General features: G+C 45.6%; 2 protein-coding genes across 2 annotated transcripts in view; both read right to left on the bottom strand.

Moving 5' to 3' along the window:
- The window catches only part of Nt5dc3 (5'-nucleotidase domain containing 3), a 55,140-nt gene extending 53,103 nt beyond the window's left edge, over nucleotides 1–2,037 (bottom strand). The window contains exon 1 of the mRNA XM_027927985.2: nucleotides 1,927–2,037. Coding sequence (XP_027783786.2) covers nucleotides 1,927–1,978 — 52 coding nt within the window. The 5' untranslated portion in view covers nucleotides 1,979–2,037. The remainder of the gene's footprint in view (nucleotides 1–1,926) is intronic.
- A 1,764-nt stretch (nucleotides 2,038–3,801) lies between these two features.
- LOC114101661 (putative tetratricopeptide repeat protein 41) overlaps nucleotides 3,802–19,471 on the bottom strand; it is a 71,577-nt gene continuing 55,907 nt past the window's right edge. The window contains exons 13-15 of the mRNA XM_071609587.1: nucleotides 16,591–16,724; nucleotides 4,697–4,826; nucleotides 3,802–4,608 (exon numbers count right to left, since the gene is read on the bottom strand). Of these exons, the coding sequence (XP_071465688.1) occupies nucleotides 3,945–4,608; nucleotides 4,697–4,826; nucleotides 16,591–16,724 (928 nt within the window). The 3' untranslated portion in view covers nucleotides 3,802–3,944. The remainder of the gene's footprint in view (nucleotides 4,609–4,696; nucleotides 4,827–16,590; nucleotides 16,725–19,471) is intronic.

The raw sequence follows: 19,471 nt of genomic DNA, 5'->3' as shown, positions 1-19,471 counted from the left end.
CACACATAGCATGAACTACTATTCAGCATTAACAAGGAGTGTGTCATTGCCACAGTTCACACAACCGCCTGGATAAAACTGAGGGGACTGCCAGGCGCAGCGGAGCACGCCTTTAATCCCTGCAGCTGGGAGGCTAAGGCAGGAGGATGGCGAGTTCAAAGCCAGCCTCAGCAAAAGCAAGGCGCTAAGCAACTCAGCAAGACCCTGTCTCTAAATAAAATACAAAATAGGGCTGGGGATGTGACTCAGTGGTTAAGGGCCCCTGTATTCAATCCCTGGTACAAAAAAAAAAATTGTGGGGATTATATTGGGGGGGGGGGGGGGCGGCAATCAGTCCCAAAAGATTACATACTCTATGATTCCATCTAAGTGAACTTTTTCAAGTGACAAAAACAGAAATGGAGAACAGTAAATACTCCAGGGGCTGGGGACAAGGCAGCATCAGGAGGGAAGACAATATAAAGGATTCTTATGAACTGTTCTGTACCTTGATTGTGATGGTGGAGACAAAAACCTACCTGTGACAAACTATTACTCACACACACTAGTAAGAATAACCTGTGGGCTATCAGTATATACTCCCTATGATGCTGTACTGTCCTTTTATAGAATGTTACCATTGGAAGAAACCAGGTGAAGGGTATGCCAGATCTCTTTGTATTAACTCTTAAAACTACATGATATTTCCATAAAAAACTCCAATTTTAAAAAATCTTGCCTATCTCAAAGCTGGGCTGGATGATATTCTATATTTCTTTCATCTCTAAGAGCTGTAATTCCCAATGTCCCCAAAGTGAGTCCTCTTTCCATCACACCATACTACAGCTTCAAAGCCAAAGCAAAATTTGGCAAAAGGAAACTTTAAAAATCTTCATTAACTACTTCAAATTCACTCTGAAAATTATTCCAAATGGGTTTTATTTCCCTAAACTGACTTCTGGCCAAAAGATGGAAAATATGATCCCATAAAATGTTCTTTTGTGCCACCTCCACTGCCGCCTCTCAAATAATCAATATTTAATATCAATTCGGAATCTTCCCTGAAAGCACAACGCAGGTGGATTATCACTGGTCCTTTAAACCAGTTTCCAAGTGGCCAGTGGCTACTGGAAATCAGCGCAGCATAGGAGACAGGACAGTGGTTTAGGGACTGAGACAGACCCTTGGTCAAAGCATCACCTTGGCCTGGCGTCTTAAACGTGAAATTCGCCTTTCCCATCTATAGATGGGATGTGGGCACCTCAATCAACCTCCACGTCTGGCACTCTGGTCCCCTTTTCCTGCGCTCCCCGTTTCCCTTAGTAACAAGCTCACTCCACGTTCACCTGGCCACAAAGCGCTCATTCACTCCCCTTCCTCAATGAGGTTAGTGGATAACCCGACCCGACCCTCCCAGGTCAGACAGAACATCCCTCCCGCCCACACCCCACCCCACCCCACCCCCGCCCCCGCAGGAGGAAAGCGATCAGCCTCCAGATCCTGCCACCTGCCCGCAGCCCCGCTCCAGAGCCGCCCGGCGCCGGCCAGGCTCGGGCTGCTGCCACTGTCACTGCTGGTCAATAACAATACCCAGCGGTGTGGGGAGGGGTGGCTGTCCCCCACCGGATGGCTTGGACTCCACCGGGCAGCCCAAAGGGCTACCGATGCAGATTCCTAGCTAAAAATCCCAGGAAAAACACAAAACATCTTTCCCGACAGAAAGGGAAGAGTTGCGAAGTTTCTGGAGTGGCATTTTTCCACGTTCCCCGAAGCCGCTGGGCAGAGACGATGCTGCCCGCAGCCGGGGGTACGGTGGGGGTACGAGGATCACGATGCCCAGGAGGTCAGCGGCGGGAGCCGCCGCGTGCGAGCTGGCCCGCTTCCCAGCGGCGGGCTGGGAGGTACCCCGGCGGGCTGGGAGGTACCCCGGGGCGCCGCCGCACTCACCGTCCGTGCTCCTCTTCGCCTCCTGGTAGCGCTCCCACAGGTAGCGCTTCATGTCCGGGGCGGTCCCGGGCGCGGTGCACAAGGGCCGAGCGGGGCCCGAGCGCGGCCGCCTCCCGGCCGCAGTCCCGCCGCCACCGCCCCACAGGGCCGCCACGGCCGCCGCCCTCACCCCGGCACCGCGGGCCACCGCCGCCGCCGCCGCCGCAGTGGTCATGCCTGCGGCTGCCGCGCTGCAAGTGGCGCGGCGGGACCAGCCTGGGTCGGCGCTCGGCCCCGGGGCGGGCCGCTCCCTACGTGGAAGCACGTGGCGGCGCGGCCCCGCCCTCCGGCGGCCGCGGGCAGGGGACCTGGGCGGGGCGGAGTCAGGGGCGGGGCGCGACCGCAGCTGCCCCGGCTCTGCGCCCAGCCTGCCACGGTCACTTCCTGACCCTGCGGCGTGTGGAGGTGGCCGAGCAGTGGTGTGGAGGCCACATGAAAGGTGATGACTCGTCGCCGACCCCGGGCCACGAGATAGGACCCCAGTGCTGCCCGCCGCGCTCCACTGCACCTCCTTCCTGCCTTCTGTGGAGGTCCCCCAGATCTAGCTATACGGATAGTGTAACCCCCACCCCCATCTGCTCTGTCCCTGTCCTGAAGGTGACCTTCCTCCGCCTTCTTGGCCTCTTAAGTCTAGACCGCCCTTAGATCGTGGAGGCCACCGAGGACAAGCCCTCATTCCCAGCTTGGATCCATCCAGGCCCGCCCTTTAAGGGGTGGCTGGCCAGAGGCCCCACACATTCCAGCCCCTTAAATCCCTACGTTTGAAGGGCACCCCATTGCCCTGAGGATGCTTGGCCTGGAAGACCGGTGCCTCACCCTAGATTTGCACTTAGAGAGAGGTCCTCTGGACACATCATCCAGCTCCAGCCCGCGCTTACATCCTAATGCCTGCTCTGCTTCTGGGCTTAGCTGCACCTGTTCAGTGCCTTGTGGTTCCACAGAAGCCCAATAAACCGTAACCTCCCCACCAGGTGCGTTTCTACGTGGACTGACTCAAGACTCTACTCCTGCAGAACAGACCTGTGTCGCCCTGGACTTCCCTGGATTTCCCAAGCTACCCATGTGACCACTAAGCCAGACGCTAGGGGCTGGGGGAAGGGGAGAAAACTCAAGGCTGGCACTCTGCCAGGGAGACGGTACTACCATATGTGAAATAGGTGGGGCACAGTTTAAGAAAAACCAAGGCCTTAGTGTATGCTCACAAGAGGGCTGATGGAATGGGGAGATGTTTCATGGAAAAAGGTAAAACCTCTACGGAGTTAGTGACAATAATAACTGCCATTAACCGAAGATGTTCTCTGCCTTCTCACATGCATTCCCCTCAGTAATCTTGAGGAATCCGTGCCATAATTTCATTTTACAAATAATCAAACAGAAGCTAAAAGAGGTAAAATAAATTGCCTAAAGTCACAAAGCTAAGCCCCCTTCCAGATGCTTCCTAACTCTGTAGGTAGGTTTTATTTGTTTGATAGGAGTGAAGGGGCCAGTTACTGGTTAATGTTTTACAAATCACTGATAAAATGGAGGCGAATAAAATGCTCAAAATAAATATAACAAATCCATGGGCTCAGTACTTTAAACTCTGTTTTTAATGTATAAACTGGAATACTTTTCTTAAGTTTGATAAAAAGGTATGATGATAGCAATTACAAATTTTGTTTAGATGAAAAATCCATAAATTCAAAATCAGTAAACTATAGCAATGTGAAAATAACACAATTAGAACTTTAATAACATTGCTTCTATATTTTTAGATATGGGACCCTGTGAGATCAATATGAGATCAATACCATAGAAATATAAATCACTTAAAAACTGTTCTTTTAGTTAAAATATTTCAAGGGGTTTAAAAAAAAATCAAATCTCTAGGCCTTGATTATTATTACTCCTAAGTGTCTTAGAAGAAAATATACAATTAAAAGTACTTAAGTGGGAAAAGATTACACAAAGAACCCACAATGTTTTGTTTTGGTTTGTTTTTATTCCTTATTAGTTGAGTTCTTCAAAGATTTTGTTTCTGCTTGAGATTTTCTCTTCAAAATACTCTTTGGAGGAGTCCAGTTGTAATCTGGATTATGAAAAAGCCACTTTTCTGATATGAGCTCAGACATGGAGTGCCAGGAATCATTTGTGGTAAATGGCCCTAGTAGGGGAGAATGGTAAATTGTAGTGACATGGCCTTCACCACTCGTACCTTCATCAGACAAAATCCTCTGCTTTGAAAGCTTTACTAAGGCACTCTTTTTACCCAAAGGTAAAACCTCTACGGTATAATCTTTCTTTTTCTTTGATGCTTCCTTTCTTGGGCTATTCCATATTTCGACATTATTCTGTGCCTTCTCTTGGGTCTTTTTCCCAGCAGAAATACAAATAATGGGACTGGAGATCTTTTTCCTTATAGCATACTTTGATTTATCCGAAATCTGATGTGGTACTAACTGCAAGCTCTTAGCCCTTGTTAACTTAGCTGCATTGATGCACATCACGGAGCTTACTGTGTCAGAACTCTGAGCACTGTGGTAGTCTAATTTAAGCAGGTGTTCCCATAATAAGGAGCCATTCTTAGAATCCTCAGGAGATTGCTGTAACATGCCTAGAGGCCAAAATCTCCTACTTCGGGTCCGCTCAATTTCCTTCAGAAGGCTGCAAAAGATCAAAAGTTGTCAAGAGGTCACTACATAATGTTAATAATCAGAAGTATATTTATTTATGAAATGTGAAACAAACTCACTGCATGATTCCATGGATGGATGAATGAGAAGGTCCCAGATAGGTCTCCCTTAAATCAAGTGACCTGTACAAATAGCCTATTGCCTCAATCATGACATGATGACAAGAGTCACTTGTCAATAAATAACCTGCTGGATATATAAAAATAAGAATATTAGAATTTTTTTAAATTTTTAAAAAGATTTCAAAAAATTTATCTTAGGTAGAATTGGAATGTTACCTGTGGTAATATTCTGCCAAAACCATTTAACCTGGTAATAATCATAAAGATGTAATAAGAAGCTGGTGATATGGCTCAATGATAGAGCACTTGCCTAAAAATGCACAAGGCCGTGGGTTTCTTCCTCCCCAGCAAATATATATAATTCTGTATCAAAAAGTAAGCAGCTATGGGGGCTGGGCTGTAGCTCAGTGGTAAAGCACTTACCTAGCATGTTGTGAGGCACTGGGTTTGATCCTCGGCACCCCATAAAAAAAAATAAAGATACTGTGTGTTCATCTACAACTAAATATTTTTTTTAAAAAGTAAGCAGCTATAAAGGACAGTACTAGGATACATGGGAAATATGGATATGGACTATAGAGTAGATAAAAGCCTTATGTAGTAGTCAAATTTCCTGGATTTGATTATTATATCATGGCTATGTAGGGGAATGTCTTTGTACCCAGAAGACACATGCTAAAGTATGTAGAGATAAAAGTGTTATGCTTGAAACTTTCAGATGTGTGGGGGAACTGTGTGTATGTATGTGTATGTGTGTGTGTGTGTGTATTTTAAAAATGCAAATATAGCAAAATGTTAACAAATTGGTGAAGCCGGGCACAGTGGTGCACGCCTGTAATCCCAGCAGCTTCGGAGGCTGAGGCTGAGACAGGAGAATCTCGAGGTCAAAGCCAGCCTCAGCAAAAGTGAGGTGCTAAGCAACTCAGTGAGACTCTGTCTCTAAATAAAATACAAAAAGGGCTGGGGATGTGGCTCAGTGGTCAAGTGCCCCTGAGTTCAATCCCTGGTACAAAAAAAAAAAAATGGTGAATATAGGTGAAGGTTATACAGTGGAGTTTTTGTTTGTTTAATCAGTCTTAAAACCTCTCAACAGGTTTAAATTAAAAAAAAAAAAAATCCCCTGAAATTTGAGTTGTGGATGGGAATACAAGAGATGGTCTCTAACTCTCTTGAAAATCTGTTCTCAGAGTCCTCTAGCAGCTCCCCTGTCAACCCCTGGAGCATGGTAGACAAGATTTTCCATGCCCTGGGCTTCCCTATTTCTCCAATGTCACCTGCAAACCTCCCCATTCCAGAGTTTCATATAACCTGATTCATTTTTCCTTGCCTTTGTTCATGCTGATCCTTCTTGGTTAAAACACTCTTCTTGACCTTCATCAGGCACTAGTCAGGACTCACAGTCAAGTCACTATCTAGAAGGTCTTCCTGATTGCCCCTCATGTGCTTCCCCATGCCCTCGCCAGTGTCTGTCACAGTGCACAGCCCATTGGATCGCAGCCATCTTTATGTGCCTGTCTCCCCAATGAGTTGCCAAACTTCAACAGCCCACAGATGGTGGTAAAGGCTTGGGATTTGGACTCAGAGGACTGGATCCCACACCCTAAGTCTCCTACTTAGTAGTTTTGAGGTTTGAGGATATCACCTGGTCATTGTGAGCCTCAGGGATATAATTTCAAATTCACAAAATTATCTGATCAAATATACTGGGGTAAGTCATATGGTCTATATCTACTATTTCTTCAACTTCAAATTAAGTCAGTGTGATCTCTAGAGTCCCTTTCCAGTGTTAAAAGTTATCTAAGCTGCCGCAGTCCGGCTGCAGCAAAATAACCGGGGGGTGATGAGCAACTTGTGTACATTGATACAGCAGGAGTGGGAGCCGTTTATTGTAGGACAGGAGGGGTATATATACATTATACACAGCTTATCTTAATTAACATAAACTAGATACAGCAGTCAACCAATAAGAAATCTCCACACTTAATGGCTCGCTGGAGTTACTTCACAAACCACTCCCTCTGGCAAAATGCCAGGCGCCATCCTGACTTGTTTACAGACCCTAACACTAAGCTTTTGAGGGCTATTTAACATTTTTCTGCTATAAATAGCATTTACAAACTTACAACACATTGAAAAGGATTGAGCCTACATAACAAGTAAAAGGAAGCTCTGTTGACGGAGTAAACTGGCTTGCTTAATCAACTAGGGCCCTCTACTTCCTCTTTTAAAACATACTCTCCCTCACCCTGAGCTGCTAGGCTTTTTGCTACTTGTACACCTGTTCCCAACAGCTGGGTTCTAGATGACCCAGAGTCAGCTGGGCTCATTAGTCTAATTAGGCAATTAAATTAAGTCAAATACTAATAAGATATGCATGTGAAGTGAAAGGAGTTTTTTTTTTTTCTGAAAAATCAGACTAAATACTTTGGAAAGACTCAATGCCATGAGCTGCTAAAACAATTTTCTTTAAATATGAGTGGGCAAGACAACCATAAAAGATTGAGGGGAAATAAAGCAGCATTGTGGAAGGATCCTGCGCATAGATGCTTCACAATTGTTCTCACTCTGCAGCAACCAGAACTAGAAATTGTGAGTAATGTGTTTTGAAAAAGATGATGTCTAATTCCAGAGGGCCCACAAAAGAGAATTGATTTGACATTTAAAGGCAGCAGGGGGCATTTATATCTAAGTTAAAATTAAATTGTAAGTTTTGTATTTATTACTTACCTACTTTGTGATTGAGGGACCAACTGCTATAGAAAAGAGGGTTCTGGCTGAGTTGAGCGTTTTTAAATTAAATGATGAAAAGGGACTGACTCACCCCATTGAGAGTCACCCACTGGTGCCTTTGTTTAATTTCCTCCTTCTAAACTTGACTGAGATTGGCATTTCTTTTTTAAAAGAATTCCAAGGACAGGGAAGTAACATAATGTTCATCTACCATGCTGCATCCAAAATAAACAATTCAGTTCAGAACACTCTGCGTGACAGAATATGAAAAGCCACATTTCTGTCCCTTTCTCCCCCTAAAATCGTTTCTCAATAGGCAGATTTAAAACACTTATCAAAGAAGGGAAGCAGTAAGATTGCTCTGTGCCAGGGATAGCATGGAACATAAATCACAAAAGCCCTCTTTTCAAGTCAGGATTCCTACCAAAATCACTAGGATTAACAGTTTTATTATGTCAAGGTTTCTACTGGGAACTGGATCAAAGTTGTGAGGGGATGAGCTATGAAGGATATGCTAAACAAAAAGAGAGCTCATTAAAAAAATAAAACAAAAATGTTCAACCCATGTTCTATTTCAGTGCCAATAAAATTTCAGAAGACAGAGAGAGAGAGAGAGAGAGAGAGAGAGAGAGAGAGTTCATTTAAGAATAAATGCCAAAATCAGGAGGCTGAGGCAGGAGGATGATGAGTTCAAAGCCAACCTCAGCAAAAAGCAAGGTGCTAAAAGCAACTCAGTGACACCCTGTCTATAAATAAAATACAAAATATGGCTGGGGATGTGGTTCAGTGGTTGAGTGCTCTTGAGTTCAATCCCCAGTACCAAAAGAATAAGTGCCAAAATTTAGAATTTGTTACTCTCTTACAAACCCTCCATTTTAATACATGCTTATTATAATCTCCTGCACAAAAATCTTGTTACAATTTAAAATCTTAACTCTCAAAAATTCCTTGAAGCCCACTGTTCTCAGTGGAAGTACGCTGTATCTTACCTGTTGATCAACTATACTAGTAAAAGACTAAGAGAAAGTGCCAGGACATTCACGCTAACAAATATCATTGTTAACTTGTAATCTAAAATGAAATCTGGAAAGTCAACTCGGATCCTCTTTTCCACAGGCTAAAAGTACAGTTTGTGCCGTTTCCTTGGGTGCTGGGGGCCTGGAGTAGAGCCAGGTTTCTGTTGGGCAGCCCAAGGCAAGCAGTGTGAATCCCAAGAAGGCGCCTGCTTCACCCGCTGCCTTAGCCTGCCTGCGTTGATGGAGCAGTCCGCACTATTCCAAGGCTTTGGGGATAGGAAGAATAAGTGATAAGACGCCTGCCTGCCCCTGGGAATTCAGTCTGCAGAGAACTCAAAACACACACCATGGAAAGACACAGAAAATCAGTGTTGAAGTGTCCCTCACGCTCCTTCATGCCTCCGGGTTCCCAAGATCACTTGGACTACTTACTGTATTGGCAATGTGAAGTCCATGCTGGGGGAATGACTCTGGGTTTCCACCTGCTCTGCAAAAGCCTTGCACTGGCTTTCATTCACTCCTATGATAACAGTCCAAATCCTGCCTGGTCCAGGAGGCCTGGGATCCACCCCACTCCTCTCCCATACTCCCCTGCTGTCCCCCACCACATTGCTCCCACACTGGGTGCACAGGCCTCTTCAGCTCCTTCCAGTCTTGAACGTCCAGTTCCTGCTGCCTGGAGGACTCTTCCCTCTGCCCTATTTTTACCTGGTGAGCAAAGTCTCATCCTGCACATTCAGTTTTTTAGCAATGCTTCCTGAGAAGTGTCCCCCACCTGTCCCCCTCCACCAAAGACATGAAGGTTTCCTGAGAGCACTTGTATTTTCTCATGATGGCACTGTCCCAACTGCACTTAAGCCATTGTATATTTAGTGTTCCAACTATCATCTCCATAATAACACTTGCTACAATCGCAGTTAAACAATTTTGTATTTAGTTGTCTGACAGTCGTCTCCCCTAACATGAACCTAAAAAAAGCAATGTTGGTTTCCATCTGTCCTTTTTGCTGCCATCTCTACAGCAACTAAAATAGACTGTCACCTAAAAGGTGCAGCAAATATTTGTTGAATGAATTAATGAATGATTGAGTAAATTCTATAAGAGTACAAGAAGACATTAACTTTCAAATGCCCTTAATAATTATACTTGCTTTACCAAAATGAGAAGGCAAATCAGAATTAGCTAAGCATTTCCTCCATCATTCATTCCCTCAGCAAATGTTCATTGAGCACCTACAATGTGACAGCTCCTGTCCTAAAAGCCAAGTACACCATGATGGAGAATATAAATCAGCAGATCATCATCATCATCATCATATAAATATCTAATTTTAGGTTGTAATTTACTATGTAAAGTACTATGAAGAAAAACAAAGATAAGAGAAGAGAAAGTGGTTAGGGTGCTGGGCACAGTGGCACATGCCTGTAATCCCAGCAACTTGAGGCTGAGGCAGAAGTTTTGCAAGTTCAAGGCCAACCTCAACAATTTAGTGAGGCCCTAAGCAATGGGCAAGACCCCATCTCAAAATGAAAAAATATAAAGGGCCGGGGATATGGCTCAGTGGTAAAAGTACCTCTGGTTTTAATCCCCAGTTTTAAAAAAGATGAGAGGGGAAGGGGAGGGGAGGAGAAAAGAAAGAAAAAGAAGGAAGGAAGGAAGGAAGGAAGGAAGGAAGGAAGGAAGGAAGGAAGGAAGGAAGGGAGGGAGGGAGGGAGGGAGGGAGGGAGGGAGGGAAAAGAAAAAAGCAAGAAAGAAAGTGTGTAGGGGGATAAAAAAGATGGCAGTGAAGTTACATAAGATGGACAGGGAATTCTTCCCTGTGACGAGTAGACAGACTAGGCAGCCTTGATGAGCTCAAAATAATTTGAAGAGTTTCCAAAACAATATCCTAAACAAAAGGAGCCATGAGAGGATCACTGGCCCCAGCCTTCTTCAGCCTCCTCTCCACTTGCCCACAGGACAAGATTCCCTCTGCTGCAGAGCAAGACCAGCCTGCAGAACTTAAGTAGCCACCAGGTTCTCAGGCGCCAGTCCTTACAACCCTGCAAGAAGGATTTTGTCCAAGTCACACAGAGTAGCAAGCAGGAGTTTATTAGAAGAGATAGGAAAAGGGAAAGGGGGATGCTCTTAAAGGAGAGAGGGAGAGAATGGATCCTTCCAGAGAGGAAAGGGACAGCATTCCCCTCTGCCCTCCACTTTTACTGGGAATCCCAGGGAAGTTTCCAGAGAGTCCTGCCCAGGTCCAGCTCTCGATTTTGACTTTTGGCAGCAGGATTGCATCGGACTTTCAAGTCTCCATTGCACATGGTCTTACCCCATGGAGGGGCGATTTTACTATTTTCATAACATACTAAAGATCCAAGTTCGGGCTGGGGTTGTGACTCAGTGGTAGAGTGCTGGCCTAGCATGTGTGAGGCACTGGGTTCAATTCTCAGCACCACGTATAAATAAGCAAATAAATAAATGGCCCATTGACAACTAAAAAATATTTAAAAAGAAAAAGAAAAGAAAATCCAGTTCTTGCTCTTATAGATTTTATGATTGGTGGATTTTGCTTGCAATTATCTTCTCCCTGGGCCCTGGGATTTTCAGGACTGTATAAACGTCACAACAGTGCCCTCTTTGGGATGACTTGTGTTCCTATGGGCAGGGAGGGGTCTTCAGGCCTGCATTTCTCCTGCAGATAGCAGGCTGTTTGCAGAGGAATGTAGCATGGCCTCTTGACATAAGCCAGGCAGGGTTAAATTGCTTTTAAAAGAAAGCATAGGGGGTAAGCACAGTAGGTCCAGTCCACAAAATTATACCTGCAACCTCATAGTCCCACTCCTCCCATCTGTACCACTTCAGTGGGTACACCACCTAGACTCGCCCCTCAAACTGCCTGTGCTCCTGCTTCTTCACTCCCCTCAACCCTCACCTCGACGCCCTTCCTGACGGCTCTGGATGTCTCCTCCATGCCTTGTCTATTCCCCTCAGGGCCCAGCAGTCCCCCACATATAAATGTTGCCTTTTCTCTGACAACTTATACCCTCCACTTCCTTAAGGGCCCCTCTCAAGAGATGATCCTTGAAAAGCCTCCTGCCCCTGATCGGACTGTCTTCCTTTATATTTAAACATAGAATAGTAACTCTGATGGAGATTGAGTTACTTAAATAACTCAATACCTCATTTTACAGATTGAGACCCAGAGACTGGCGACCCTGGGCCAGAAAGGTTGGAACTTGCCAGAGGTTCACACAACTATTTATGGCCAATCTAAAATCAAAACCCACTTCTGATTTTTTTTTTTCTTTTCTGGTACCAGAGATTGAACCCAGAGCCACGTAACCACGGACTCATATCCCCAACGCTTTTTTAATGTTTTATTTTGAGTCAGGGTCTTGCTAAGTCCTTAGGACCTTGCTAAGTTGCTGAGGTTGGTCTTGAACTTGCAATCCTCCTGCCTCAGCCTCCTGAATCCATGGGATTACAGGCAAGCCACTGCACCTGGCTCCAAAACCCACTTCTGACCTCTCCAACCAAACATTGCTTTAAGTCCTTAGTGTGCTTTATTTTTTGTAATACGTTTGTCTCGCCTCATAACAAAACGATAAACTGCTCGAAGGCAGGAGTTCTCCTACAGAACACTTGGTACAGACCCTGAGTGGGGAGCCTAGCTTTCCATCTGTCACTGCGTCCAAAAAAGACAACAGACTTTCACCAAATTTAAAGGATATGTTTGAGATAATTGGAATTAAAATATAGGCCACATGACATTCATAAACGTCACTGTGGGGGACCCAGGAAACACTTCAAAAGTGACAGGTAGATGCCCTGCAGAGCACCCAAGGATGATCTGCCCCACAAGGGTGACAAGATAACAAAGGTGACAAATGAAACAAACAGCACTTTTGTACCTGAGCCCTCCCTCCCACATCCAAAGTCACCAACTTGGATGCAAACACTGATTAGCAATGGAGCTGCCATCCACATCCACAGGGGCAGCTCCCCTCTGTGCTTCAAGGAAGAAGGCGGGGGTTTAGAGGTGGTTTTTTTTTTTTTCTTTATGGGGTGAATCATTCTCCCAAAGTACCCCAATCTACAAACTAGTCAGGTAAAATAATAGAACCTTATAATTCTGTCATGCATTACAGTGTATAAAATAAAGGTATAAATAAAGGTTTGCAGGATTCAGACTGTAATGCCCTGCCCCCAGTCCTTCCCCTCCCCCGTTAGCACAGCCCTTGACTTCAAAGAGAACTGCTCTGATGAATCATGTTCAGGAACAGTTTTACCAGGGTCTACAGAACTTCTTTTAAAATGATGGATGATCAGGAGGCCCAACCACAGGAGGTTCTGGCTTACTTCTTCTTTTATGGAGTTCACTCAGGCCCATTTCCATTTAGATAGGAAATTTCCATAAAAGGCAGGAAAGTTAAAAATACCTGTTATATCTGGGCATATGGTGCACACCCGAGTTCCCAGCAAGTCAGGAGGCTGAGACAAGAGGATCAAAAGTTCAAGGCCAGCCTAACCAACTTGGTGAGACTCTTACTCAAAAATAAAAAGGATGGGGATTTAGTGGGTTCAATCCCTAGTACCAAAAAAAGAAGAAGAAGAAAAAGTTCTCATATATTGAAGGACAACTGATTCAAACAGTCCACTTTCCCTCCCAACACTGGTGTCATCATGCACTGAAGATACTAGTCTGACCTTATCATCACTACATAAAGCAAAAGCACAAGACCCTCCCACTAATGGTCTTAATCATTTACAGTGTTCCTGCGAGTCAGAGTGCATCTTACATCAAACCAATCAACTTCAACAGTAGGAGACAAGGCAGCAAGAAAGGAATACCACCACTGCCAAATGGTAGCAAGAAATGACTCCTTACAGAAAAATACTTGATTGGAACTGGGGAATGGAGCTCAGTGATAGAGCACTTTAGCATGTGTGAGGCCCTGGGTTCAATCCCCAGCATCATTAAATAAATAAATAGCCCTGTTGAAAACTGACCACAAATCTGAATTTGTTTTTCCCCTTGGTGATATTGGGGACTGAACCCAAGTGTGCTCTACCTCTGAGCTACATTCTCCACCTTTTTTTTTTTTTTTTACTTTCTTATTTTTGAGACAGAGTCTTGCTAAATTGCCCTTGCTGGCCTCAAATTTGCAATCCTCCTTCCGTAGCCTCTGAAGTTCCTGGGATTACAGGCATGCACCACTGCACCTGGTAAATTTGAAACTTTTTCTAAAGATTTAAGAAGTCATAGAATCACTGCAATTGCTACTATTACAGATGTTATCTTCTCTGAAAGTAAGTGAACAGTGTTCTACTTCCATCTTCCAACATAGACTAGAAACCCAAACTGTTATGTAACAGTATATGAAGCAACCAGAATAAACTAGGTCTTTTTCCATAAATTTTCTCTATTTTTGCATCTACATTTTCTGTTTGTAAATAAAATGCTCACACGCTCAGCCTGGAAACCTTTTGGAAGAACAGTTTGTGCGTGTCCATGCATGCTCACGCATTCCCAAATCTAGGCACTGAAAATATTCTTTCACTGCAGATAGCAGGTATTTTAGTCCTTTTTCCTCTTCAGTAAGTGACTCGGGTGAAACCAAAACAAACGATGAGCACACAGGCTGGAGGAAGTGGCTGGTTTAGATTAGGTTTTTCAGCCTGGGCACTGCTGACACTTAGGACTAGTTCTATTTTGTGGTGGGGGTGCCGGGGCACTGGAAAATGTTCAGAGGCCTCCCAGGCCTCCGCCCTCTGCATGACAGTAGCACTCCCGTCCCCCACCCCACTGCAAAAATGAAGTTTCTCTAGACTTTTGTACTGGGGGCAAAATTCCCACTAATTTGAAAATTGCTTGTTCAGGTTAAAATATAAATTGTGCCCAGTGGCAACCAGACATCAGGACCCCTGACAATGTCTCAAAATATTTCTAGCTGTGGCATTTACATAAAATGAGATTCCCTGGGGAGCATATTGAAATAAGGGAAGCTACCCAAGGTTAGCAACCAGCAAGCCAGGGCGCCACCCTGCCCAGCTGCCCATGTCCAACAGAGGCCTCTGTTGGACACACAGTAACCCACTCAGTCAAGGACAGGATGAAAAGCTCTGCCTGTGGGCCTCAGCCCTGACCACCTCCTGGCTGCCCACCCACCTCCAGCTGGGTGAGGCTGTCTCAGCTCCTGTCCTGGCACTGTTGGCCGTCTCCCGTCAACTCTCCACTCTCCCCATTCCCCAGGTTGACAGCAACACTCCAGGCAAAATGACAGAAGCCACAGAATGGTCACTATTTGCAAAACAAGCTCACAGGCTACAGGGCCAAATAGGAACCAAGGCAGCTGAAGGTGAGGTCTGGCACTCCAATGCCTGGCAGTGTCCTAGAAGGAAGGCTCCCCCTCTCGGGGTCCCTCCACAGCAATGCTCAAAGGCTGCCCTAACATGGAAACAAGCTCCGCTTCCCTCAGCTGGGACCGCTGAGGAAGCAGGCTGTCAAGGTCCCTCGGGCCTTGTCCTGCTTCTCCCTCACAACCCCCAAACACAAGGCCAGGCTTTCTGCGAAGTCCCCTTATCTGCTTAAAGTCCTGACTGGCCAAAGAAGACACAGATTACCTCTGGCCTAAGAGCTTCTCTTAACTACTCACATCCCAGGAAGGAAGACTGAAGTCGGCCGCCGACGCACCTGACAGGATTGGATCCCACACCATTGTCCTCTTTTTCTGTCCCATTGAGAAACAGCATAATCCATTGTCTGTTCTCTGGGCCCAGTGGTCTCTGCCCCAGGTCACTGTGTTCTCCAAGCCCACCGAGTATCACAAAAAATAATTGACTGTTCTCCTAAAATTTGCACCATCCTGCCCTCCCCCTAGAGGAAAGAGAGTAGTTAAGTTTCTGAACTGTGTTGAACAAGAGGGTCATGCACACTCCTATGACGTCCCCCTTTCCCATGTTAAGAAGTTTATGAATCTTTTTTGTTTTTCCTATTTCCTCTCCCTGTGTCAGCTTACTCCAGTGAACGTTGAGGTTAGCAGGGAAGTGCCCCTTCTTCTATTACTCCTAACAGTAAGACTGAAATCCAAAATTTTGAACTTTGATTTCATTTTAGGTTTTTGATTTGATTTTGTGTTACTGGAGATAGAATCCAGGGCCTCCCACAAGCTAGGCAGGTGCTCTACCAATGAGCTACACCCAGGTCTCATTTTAAGTTTTTATCTTTTTTTAATATTTATTTTTTAGTTTTAGGTGGACACAACATCTTTATTTTTGTTTTTTTAATGTGGTGCTGAGAATCGAACCCAGTGCCTCATGCATGCTAGGGGAGCACACTACCACTTGAGCCACATCCCCACCCTTAATTTTTATCTTTAACCAGAAAGTTACTTCAAGCCACTGGGCCAGGTATGATTAGACGTAAGTCCTACATCTAAAATTGAGGGTGAGGCCTCTGTGAAAAGCCATTTTTTAAATTGATAGAAGAGGGGTGTGTTCCAGCATAATGCTCAGTCTATGAAAGAATGAGAAATGGTATGGAAACAACTCTTTTTTCCAGGGGTGCTCAACCACTGAGCCACATTCCAGCCCTTTTTTTTTTAATAACTTTATTTTTATTTGTTTATTTTTATGTGGTGCTGAGGATTAAACCCAGGGTCTCACGCGTGCAAGGCAAGCACTCTACCACTGAGCTACGACCCCAGTCCCATCCCAGTATTATATTTAGAGACAGGGTTTCACTCAGCTGTTTAGCACCTCACTTTTGCTGAGGCTGGCTTTGAACTCACAATCCTCCTGCCTCAGCCTCCTGAGCCATGGGGATTATAGGAAGAAGTTGAAAGCATAAGGAACAGGAGTTGCTTCAAAAATGAGGACATTGTTATGTGTCATCATCATCATTTCAGCCCTGGGGATTAACCCAGGGGGACTCCACCACTGAGCTACAGCCTCAGCCCTTTTTATTTTAACTTTTTATGCTGAGTTAAATTGCCCAGACTGGCCTTGAACTTGCAATGTCCCTGCCTTAGCCTCATGAGGTGCTGGGTTACAGATGTGTGTCACCACACCCAGCAAGACATTTTTAAAACAAGCCAAGTATGCAGATGGAATAGAGAGGAAATTCGTCTGCTTATACAAGAAGTAGATCGGAGCAATTACCTAATTTACACAAGGTATCACTGAGGCTGATGCTTAGCTGCTTCCTGACAAGTGAGGAGTTGGCCAAAGCGTCTGCATTTTCCTTTATTTTTATCACTTGTTTATAATATTCAATTACTTGCTTCCTTTGGAGTCTAGAAAACATAAATTGAATTAAAGGTTTACACTGAAGAAACATGGCGTCTGTTCACACCCCATTCAGCGTTCCCCGGGTGCTGCTCCTGGAAGGCTAACCCTTGCCTTTGGAGATGCCCTAGGTAGCAGGGGAGTCTGGAGAGTGAAGCAGGGGTCCACTCATGAAAGACTCTTCTAGTGCAAACTTAAGGCTTTGACACTTACCTGGAAGGGTTTTCATTAAGAGGAGAAGATGAAACTTACATTGTAGGACCTGCATGGTGGTGAACACCTGTAATCCCAGCAGCTCAGGAGGCTGAGGCAAGAGGATCCAACATTAGAGGCCAGCCTCAGCAACCGAGCAAGGCCCCAAGCAACTTAGGAAGACTGTCTCAAAATAAAAAATAAAAAGGATTGGGGATGTGGCTGAGTGGTTAAGTACCCCCTGCATTCCTGGTTAAAAAAAAAAAAAATTACATTTCAGAAAATTCACCTGGGTAAAAGTGTGGAGGCTAAACTGAAGCAGGTGAGATTAATGGCCATGAAACCAGTTAGTCCAGAGGAAGGACCCTGAAGGTCTGAGCTCCCACAGAGGCCATGGATATGAAGGGACACTTATTAAGCAAAAGTCTTGGACTTGCCTTGGACCTGGTGGTGCTGATGCTGGGCTGTTGGGGCCTCTATACTGCTGCAGAGTGACCAGGGTTCAAGCTTTGACATCATGCAGATGTGGTGATGGGCCCCAGGGTCCAGGCCCAGTGGCTCTTCACTGAGACCTATCAGGGGCTAATGGTGGCTCCACTCCTTAAAAGTTGGGCAAATATCTTGCCCTCCTAAGCCTCGGCCTTCCCATGCTCAAAATGAGATGAGAGTTGTTGTGAGGATTAAAAGGGAAAATGTAGGTAAAGTATGTGGAGAGCAGCGCCTGAGATGGGGGTCTCTGATGACCTCATGGCTGTGGCATGTTTGGTGCTTGGGAAAGTTTCTGGGGAAAGGTGCAGGATGCCTAGCTGCTGTGGTAATGCCCTTCATGAGGAAGCTCTTGACCTTGATCTCAGGCACACACAGCCCCTGGAAATAAAGGAAATTCCTCCCTCCCTCCCTCCCTTCCTTCCTATTGAACCCAGGGCGGTGTGCATGCAGAGCAAACACTTTACGGATTGAGCTATATCCCCAGCCCTATAGGAACTTTCTTGCTAGACAACCACAGTATTTCACCAGCTCTGCTGCTCCTGGACCTGCCCACATAACAGTAACTTCAAACAATGGACTTTCTTGAGAGCTCTACAAAGCGGTATCATGTTGCTAACTCTCTAACTTTCATGAACACAAAGAATAATTTTTACATAGTCTTTAATCTGATTAATGAGACGTGTATATAAATAAAGATTGCTGGTGAATTCTTTAGACCTGCTTCTCCATCAGAGAGCAGCCCTCCTCCTGACCCCAGCTTTATCTTCAAATCTGAGTCCGTGAGTCTTTATCTGTTTTATCCCCCTCCGCTCCTTGCTGGAACCTGCTGGATTGGCCGCAATGGTCGTGACAAAAGTGTTTAGCATGGTGACCAATTAAAACAGCATTAAGATGATGCCACTGTGTTTGCACAGACAGGAGGAACAGGGAGCAAGGGGGACATGTCCAGTCCTGCGTGCCCAGGGAATACTCCACTGGAGAGATCCAATCTACAGATGAAGGCCCCTCTGTCACCAATGACAAAGATCTGAGAGGTGGTGACAACAAGCCATCCCCTTATGGAGTGATGCTGAAGCCCTCGGCATGTGTGAGGTCAAGGTGCTGAGACTGAATAAGCACAGAGCCTCAGAACCGAGCTCAAGAGAAGGCTGACATTGGCACAAGAGGAAGGGAGAGAAGGAGGAACCCTGAACACGGCAGAGAAGCACCATCAGAGAAAGGATGGCCATGAGGGAGGGAGAGGAGAGCTGCAGGAAGGGAAAGGGCAGACACTGATGATTTGAATATGAGGTGTCCCTCTGTGTTAAGGTAGGAACCTTCAGAGGTAAAATGATCAGGTTCTGAGAGCTCTAACCCAACAGCCCAATTAACCTAGTTTGAGTGGACCGACTGGGTAGTACCTGCAGGAGGAGCTGGGTCACTGGGGGCAGGCCCTGGACAGGTTAGAATCTTCCCTGTGGCCGCTGCCCCGCCCTCTCTGCTTTCTGGCTGCCATGAATAGAGCAGCCCTCCTCCCCTCACCCTCCCGCCAGGATGTCCTGCCTCACACTGGGCCCAGAGAGAGGGATTCAGTCAAACATGGACTAAACCTCTGGAACCATGAGCCGAAATCAACTTTTCCTTCTCTAAATTGGGCCCAGGTGAAAAGCTGAAAACCAAAAGAGAAGAACAACAACCAGATGAAAAGCCCAGGAGCACTCGGTTTGCGATGATTTTTATAAGCGTGGACTAGTACGCAAAGGGTGTGTGGTAGGGCTGCATGACCAAGGACAGTGACTGGGAAGTGAGGAAGCAACGCACCCAGTGCTCACCAGCGGGAAGTAGCTGCTGACAAACAGCTGAACAGCAGAGAAAGAGCTGGTAGTTATTCCACCACGGTCTCTGTTCACTGTTCCTCTGAAGACACTCTGTTCCTTCTTCTCTGTTGTGTTTTCTTAATAAATTTTTTGACTTTTCAGTTTGACCTCATCTGCCTGTTCCCCACCACCACCAATCTACAAAGCCCTGAGCATCCCGTGAATCGTTTCCTAGAACATCAGAGGTGTCTCAAGGGCCTCTGGTCACCAGGGCAAAG

This window comes from Marmota flaviventris, chromosome 3, assembly GCF_047511675.1.
Source record: "Marmota flaviventris isolate mMarFla1 chromosome 3, mMarFla1.hap1, whole genome shotgun sequence".
In the NCBI taxonomy this organism is placed as follows: Eukaryota; Metazoa; Chordata; class Mammalia; order Rodentia; family Sciuridae; genus Marmota; species Marmota flaviventris.
The sequence above is the reverse complement of the archived record's forward strand: the minus strand, read 5'-3'. Positions and strand labels throughout refer to the sequence as shown.